Here is a 7,778-nt window from a genome sequence, read left to right on the forward strand (position 1 = left end):
TCAGAAGATTCTGGATGATGATCAGGATTCCACATGCATTGCAAAAGCTCTGCAGGGAGCCTCCTTCATTGGGCAAGTTCTAGCCCCATTTTAGTTATTCCAAACAGTTATAGGCTGAAGACGGACTTACAAGCTTTCTCAGGTGATGTTTCTGGCTATTCCTCTCTCTCCCCTTCAAGTGTCTATTTTACAATAGTAGGCAAGGGAAACCAAGATTCAAAAGACAGTCAAGCATATTAGCATCATTTCCCCACTTTTACCCATTCAAACCATGCCTCAATCTTTGTAGCCACGAGCCCTGTTGTTCCAGGTTTGTGCTTATATCGTTATTTATCTCTGTCCCATTTAGCCCATGTAAACCTGCCTAGCTATTCTCCCATCCGCCTTATTTTTCCTTTCCCCTTCCCCTTCTAGTGTATTGCCACCCCCAGCACCAAACTACCCTGTCTATTCCCTGTGTTCTACTATCCTGTGCCTATTCCCTACCCTGTGCTCCATCTTCCCTTCCCTCCCCCTCACCCCACCCCATACACCCCCGCAACCAACAAAAAAATAAAAATAAAAGGGACATTTTCTCCCCTTTCAGTGTGGGTGCTTTTTCTTAATTTTTTACAATAATGGCTCTATGCTGTATTTCTCCTTTTGTGACTGACTGATTTAACTCAGCATGATGTCCTCAAGGTTCATCCATGTCATGCGGTGGCTTGCTGCTTCCTTGCTATTCTTCAGGGTAGCATAGTATTCCATTGTGTGTATGTACCACAGTTTGTTTATCCATTCTTCCATAGATGGGCGCTTAGAATGTCTCCATCTTTTTGCTAACCATTTCTTTTTGGTACAGTGAGTCTGTATTCCTTCCATCTTCTTTTGATACTTTCTGTATCATTCAACATTTTGCTCATAGAATCCTTCAGTATTTCGAATTGAGGCTTTAATTTTTTCTTCCGTTCTTTCATCTTGAGAAATGCTGAGTGTGTTCTTCCTTTTTGGCTTTCTAACTCTAGCTCTTTGCACATTTCATTATAATTCTTGACTTTATCTTCTTGAGCTGTCCTTATAAATTTTCTGTTCAGCTCTTTTACCTCATTTCTTCCATTTGTTTTAACTTCTCGGCATTCAAGAGCAAGTTTCAAAATTTCTTAAGACATACATTTTGTTTTTTTGTTTCTTTCTCCTTTTTAATGATCTTTTTCTTTCTTCCTTTATAATATTCTTGATGTCATCCCACAGACCATCTTGTCTTTGATCATTAGTGTTCAATGCATCACATCTCTTGTTGAGATGCTCTCTCAGTACAAGTGGGATATATTCAAGGTAGAATTTTGGCTCTTGTGGACTTGTTTAAATTATTTTCTTCAGCTTCAGCCTGAACTTGCATATGAGCAATTGATGGTTTGTCCCACAGTTGGCCCTTGGCCTTGTTTGGCTGATGATACAGAGCTTTTCTATGGTCTCTGCCCACAGATGCAGTCAAGTTGATTCCTGTTTATCCCATTTGGTGAGGTCCATGTGTACCTTTTATGCTGTTGAAAAAGTGGTAATTGCAATGAATAAATTGTTGGTCTTGCAAAATTCTATCATGTGATCTCCAACATCATTTCTATACTAAGACCAAATTTTCCAAATACTGATCCTTACTCTTTGTTTCCAACTTTGTCATTTTAATCACAAGTAATTATCAATGCATCTTGATTGCATGTTTGATCCACTTCAAACTGAAGTAGTTGGTAGAAGTCCTCACTTTCTTCATTATTGACTTTAGTGATTGGTGTAGAAATTTGAATAATAGTCATATTAACTGATCTTCCTTTGTTGTTGTTAAGTGCCATCATATCAGTTCCACCTTAGAGTGGCCCTGTATAAGGTTTCCGAGGAGTAGTTGGTGGGTTTGAACCGCTGATCTTGCTGTTCAAACCGACCTTGTGGTCCATTACATTATCCTCCTGCAGTGCCACACATGGAGTCCGGCCTTCTCTGCAAGCATGGATATTAATCTATCACAGAGCATAGTACTCTAGATCCTGAACTGCTGTAACAATGAATCCAACACTGCTCCTTTTCAATTTGTCATTTGCAACAGAGTAAGACATGACTGCCCAATTAAAAATGCCCCATACCAGTCCATTGCAGCTCAGTAGCACTTAGCACATCAATCTCCATGGATTCCATTTAGTCTTTGATGACTTCCACTTTTTCTAGATTCATTCTTCATATATTCCAGGTTCTGATTATTATGGATTTGTGCAGCTGTTTCTTCTCATTTTGAATCGTGTCCCATCAGCAAATGAAGAGCTTTGCTCCATTCAAGTCATTAGAGTCAATTCTACTTTAAGGCGGTAGTTCTTCCCCAGTCATGTTTCGAGCGCCTTCCCGCTTGGGGGACTCATCTTTTGGCACACTATTAGGCACTGTTCGTTGCTATTCATTACGTTTTCAGTGGTTCACCTTTCCAAAGTGGTGGTCCACCTCTCCTCCTTACACTCTGTTAGTCTGGAAGCTCTGCTGAAACCCGTCCACTACGGGTGAGTGGTCTGTAAAATATCCATGGCCTAGCTTCCTGTATCATAGCAACACCAAGACCACAACTGTATGACAAACTGAGATAGCCCACTTCTGACAGTGATATTCAACCATGACAGAAGGTGCCGTCGATCAGGAATCTGGTACTGAAGGAAGAAATGGAGAGAATACTAATTGAGATGCTTCAGCAACCATGCAATGCTGGAAGAGCTCACTGTTAATGCCAAGAAAGTTGGAAGATGGCTACTTGGCCAGCCTACTGGAGGAGATTCATAATTGCGCTCATTCCAAAGAAAGGTGATCCAATGGAATGGGGAGATGATCAACAACATCATTAATATCATTTGCAAGTAAAAATTTTGCAGAAGATACTTCAAAATAGGTTGCAATTGACAGGGAACAGCCAGTCAAGTCAGATTCATGTAACACGTATACAGACGGGCAGAATGAGAGACTACTTACTGAGTGGTTTAAAATGAAAAAAAGGTGTGCCATGGTTGTGGCCTCTCATCATACTTTCTCAATTTGTAGGCTGAGAAGATAATCAGAGACACTGGCCTATATGACGAAGATGCGCCATCAGGACTGGAGCAAGACTCTTTAACAACCTCTGATATGCAAATAACACAACTTTGCTTTTTCAGGAACGCCCACCCAGAGTCCTTGCCCTGCCCACACAAAGCGGCAGGTCCATCGTCTTAATCCCCGGCCCTGGAACACCTGCCCAGGCCCTTACGTTGCCGTAAAGTGTCCTAAGCCCCGTCTAGTGTCCTAAGCCCCGTCTCTGGGAATGGCCCAATGACTTGTTCCACCACCAGGATGCGACCCGCCTCCAAAGAGCAACGTCTTCCTAGCTCCCTAGATCAGCTCGAGCAACGTCTCGCCTGGCATACTTGCCCCCCTCTTGCCCCGCCCTGCCCTGCCCTGTCCTGTCCGGTGTCCTCGCCGTAACCATGGGAACGCCCCGCCCCCGCCCCCTCGCCCCGCCCCGACAGCAGCCCGCCTAACGTTCTAGCTCTGCCCCTAAGAGCGGCCAGACCTTTCCGGCCCAAGGCCCGGGCTCTACCTCCCTGACAACCAAGAGGACGCTCTCACCTTAGCAACCAAGGAGCCTACCACCATGACTGAGGAAGAAGTTCCCGCTCCGGTTGAGAAAGTTATCCGGATCCAGAGGGTGTTTATTAACCTGTTGGACACGTACAGCAGCGGAAACATCGGAAAGGTGAGTGGTGAAGGCGTGCAGCCCCCAGCCCAAACAGATGTCCTGCCGGGGCCTGCTCCACCAGAGGGTCCGGGCAGGGGTTTGGATAGCGCCAAGTCTAGCCCCACCCCCCACCCCCATTACCTAGGGGAAACTGAGGCCGAGAAAGACGGGAACGGGAGCTCAGGTGCTACCTCCCCACCAACTTCTCCCCATGTTACCACGCCTCTGATTCCGGAACCAACGAGAGAAATTAGTCCAGACCTTACTTATCTCGTCCCTGAAGCAATTTCTACTCATTTCTTTCAACACATGGTCTGGGGATGCCTTATGGAAAGGTTGATAAGCACTGGACTGACTGCTGATTGCCAGGTCGGCGGTTCCTCAGGAATCGGGTTACTATGAGTTGAACCAACTTGATGGCGCTTAACAGCAATGGAAAGGTTAGAGTCCTGATGTGTTGATGTAGGACAAGCACTGGCCTCCTAACACAAGGTCAGAGGTCAAAACCCACCAAGTGCCCTCTTGGAAACCCTACAACACAGACTCTACTTCACTTAACAATAACTATGGAAAGAATGGCGGTTCAAGTACACGTAGAGGTGCCTAGGGAAAAGGCCTATTTGCTTTTGAAATATCAGTCACTGCGGACCACAGTTCTACTCTGGCACATGTGCGGTGGCCATGAATGTGTTGAACCCATGGCAACTGTTTTGTTTTTTGCTGTTTTGTGTCAGGCACTGTTTGGGGCTCAATGTTCCATTGAGCATCATGGTTTCTTGATCTTTGTTGTTGGTTCCCTGTGTGGTTGATGATGACTGGTGGGGACCCCGCCCCCTTTGTATGGAGTAGAACTGCTCCTTCGGGCTTTCCAGTCTCTGACCTCTCACCGTCTTGCTTCTGTAATACCCCTGAATGAGTACAAGTCACCAACTGTTCAGTTAGTAGCTGAGCACAATGCCACCCTTAAATAGAAGGTAACAAGAGTACATCCGAAACCCTATACAAAGATGCTATGAGTTGAAATGACTGTATAGCACTTAACAACAATTACAACAGTACATCCCATTGAAAATTAACCTCTCAAGAAATAGAGATTTGAGTATATCATTTACATGTAGATAAATTACTTTTATATGGTGCATATGTTGTTGTTGTTGTTGTTTGCCATCGAGTCGGTTCCGACCCATAGCGACCCTGTACAGGGTTTCCGAGGGTGTAAATCTTTACGGGAGTAGAAAGCCTCATCTTTCTCCCACGGAGCAGCTGGTAGTTTCGAACCGCTGACCTTATGGTTCGCAGCCCGATTCGTAACCACTACGCTACCAGAAGTACATATAATAAACAATGTATAATATATGTTATGTGATGTATATGTATGTTATGTGATATGAGTGTAAATCACATATATGTGATATATGTGTCCTCAGGACCCTTCTTCTCCTGGGAGAAAATAGTAAACAAATAATTTTTTCCATACTTAAAGTTTAATATTTAGTTCCTTTAAATACTCATAGTAACTGTACCAAAAAGAGTACTAAAGGATTTTTGGGCAAAATATTGAATGATGCAGAAAACATCAAAAGAAGATGGAAGGGGTATACAGAATCACTGTACCAGAAAGAAATGGTCGATGTTCAACCATTTCAAGAGGTAGCATATGATCAAGAGCCAATAATGCTGAAGGAAGAAAGTCCAAGGTGCACTGAAGGCATTGGTGAAAAACAAGGCTCTGGGAATTGATGGAATATAAACTGAAATCTTTCAACAAACTGAGGCAGCATTGGAGGCACTCATCTATGCCAAGAAATTTAGAAGACAGCTACCTGGCCAACTGACTGGAAGAGATCCATACTTGTGCCCATTCCAAAGAGAGGTGATCCAGCAGAATGTGGAAGTCATTTGCCAATATCATTTATAGCACATGCAAGTAAAATGTTTTTAAAGATAATTAAAAAGCAGCTACCACAGTACATTGATAGAGAGGCTCATGTCAGATTCAGGCGAGGTTGTAGAGATCATTGCTGATGTCAAACGGATCTTGCCTGAAAGCAGAGAAAACCAGGAAGATGTTTACCTGTGCTTTATTGACTTTGCAAAAGCTTTCAACTGTGTGGATCATAACAAGCTATGGACAACATTGTAAATAAGTATTCCAGAACACTTAATTGTACTCATATTAAACTTTTATATGTACAAAGAGACAGTTGTTAGAGCAGAACAAGGGGGTACTGAATGGTTTAAAATCAGGAAAGGTGTGCTCCAAGGTTATATTCTTTCATCGTACTTGTTCAGTCTGTATGCTGAGCAAATAATATGAGAAATTGAATTATATGAAGAAGAATGTGGCATCAGGATTGAAAGAAGATTCATTAATAACCTGAGATATGCAGATGATACAACTTTGCTTGCTGAAAGCAAAGAGGACTTAAAATACTAATGGAAATCAAAGACCACAGCCTTTGGTGTTGTACATCAACATAAAAACAACAACAACAACAAAAAAAAAACCCACCACCACTGGACCAATAAATAACATCTTGGTAAATGGAGAAAAGATTGAAGTTGTCAAAGACTGCATTTTGCTCAGACCCATCATCAACACTCATGGAAGCAGTCAAGAAATCAAATGACATATTGCATTAGGCAAATCTGCTACACAAGACCTCTTTAAAATGTTCAAGAGCAAAGCTGTCAGCTTGAGCCTGAGCCAAGCTATGACATTTTCAATAGCCTCATATGTATGTGAAAGTTGGACAATGAATAAGGAAAACCATAGAGGAATTGATGTATTTGAGATATGGTTTTGGAGAAGAATATTTAAAGTACTATGGACTGCCAGCACAACAAACAAATCTGTGTTGAAAAAAGTCCAGCCCGAATGCTCCTTAGAAGCCAGGATGGCCAGACTTCGTCTCTCATACTTCAAACATACTATCAGGAAGGACCAGTCCCTGGAGAAAGACATCATGCTGGGTAAAGTGGTGGGTCGGCAAAAAAGAGGAAGACCCCCCTACTAGATGGATAGACACAGCGGCAGCAGCAGTGGGCTACACGTAACATGACTGTAATGTTGACGCAGGACGGGGCAGTGTTTCATTCTGTTCATAAGGTGGCTATGAGTCTGAGCCAACTCAACGGCACCTGACAACAACATTTGAGAGTTAAGTGGACATATACATATACACCTGCATTGTTGGGGGCCCTCAAATCTTCTCTGAGCCATGGAAACTCCTACACACGACAGAATGAAACACTGCCCCGTTCTGCCTCATCCTCTCTTGTTAGGTTTGAGTCCGTAGTTGCCACCATGATGTCAGTCCATCTCACTGAAGTTGTAACAATGATAACAACAAGCAAGACAATATTGTGCAAAGCATGCTCTTTGCTTACATGTGGAGCAAGCCCTAGGTCAAGGTTCATTTCTCGAACAACTACTCACTGACTGGCGTCTTAGTTATCCAATGCTGCTCTAACAAGAAATGCTGAAAGTGCTTGGTGTCCACCAAAATGTATTCTCACAGTTCCAGAAGCTGTTGTCGTGTCTAGGTGCCATCGAGTTGGTTCTGACCCATAGCAACCCCGTGCACACCAGAACAAAACACAGCTCACACCTGTAGCATCCTCACAACTGTTTTCTTTTAGCCCCTTGTTGGAGTCACTGTGTTCATCTCTCTCATTGAGCATCTTCCTCTTTTCCACTGACTCTCTATTGAGCACAATGTCCTTCTCCAGGCACTGGTTCCTCCAGGTAATATGTCTAAAGTACATGTGACGAAGTCTTGTCATCCTTACTTCTAGAGTATTCTGACTGTGCTTCTTGGAGACGAGCCATCCGAGTTCAGTGCACCAGTTGTAATGGTGGGCTCTTCCTCTGTTGGCTCTGGAGGGGGGTCCTTGACTCCAGTCTCTAGTCCCAGGTTCCTTGTCCATCATGTGGCATGAATCTTGCCCTCTGTGTGTTCCTTTCTTGTTTGCTTCATCTGCTCTTTCATATCTCAAAAGAGATTGATTAACAACTTGGACATTAGCTACCCAAAGTCCCAAAGTTGGGGGG

General features: G+C 43.4%; 2 protein-coding genes across 2 annotated transcripts in view; both read left to right on the forward strand.

Annotated features, from left to right (window-relative positions):
* GSKIP (GSK3B interacting protein) overlaps positions 1-3,471 on the forward strand; it is a 16,701-nt gene extending 13,230 nt beyond the window's left edge. The window contains exon 5 of the mRNA XM_006839606.1: positions 3,339-3,471. Coding sequence (XP_006839669.1) covers positions 3,339-3,471 — 133 coding nt within the window. The remainder of the gene's footprint in view (positions 1-3,338) is intronic.
* Positions 3,472-3,640: 169 nt separating this feature from the next.
* Positions 3,641-7,778, forward strand: part of AK7 (adenylate kinase 7) — an 86,882-nt gene continuing 82,744 nt past the window's right edge. The window contains exon 1 of the mRNA XM_006839511.1: positions 3,641-3,742. Within this exon, the coding sequence (XP_006839574.1) occupies positions 3,641-3,742 (102 nt within the window). The remainder of the gene's footprint in view (positions 3,743-7,778) is intronic.

This window comes from Chrysochloris asiatica, unplaced genomic scaffold, assembly GCF_000296735.1.
Source record: "Chrysochloris asiatica unplaced genomic scaffold, ChrAsi1.0 scaffold00025, whole genome shotgun sequence".
Taxonomy (NCBI): Eukaryota; Metazoa; Chordata; class Mammalia; order Afrosoricida; family Chrysochloridae; genus Chrysochloris; species Chrysochloris asiatica.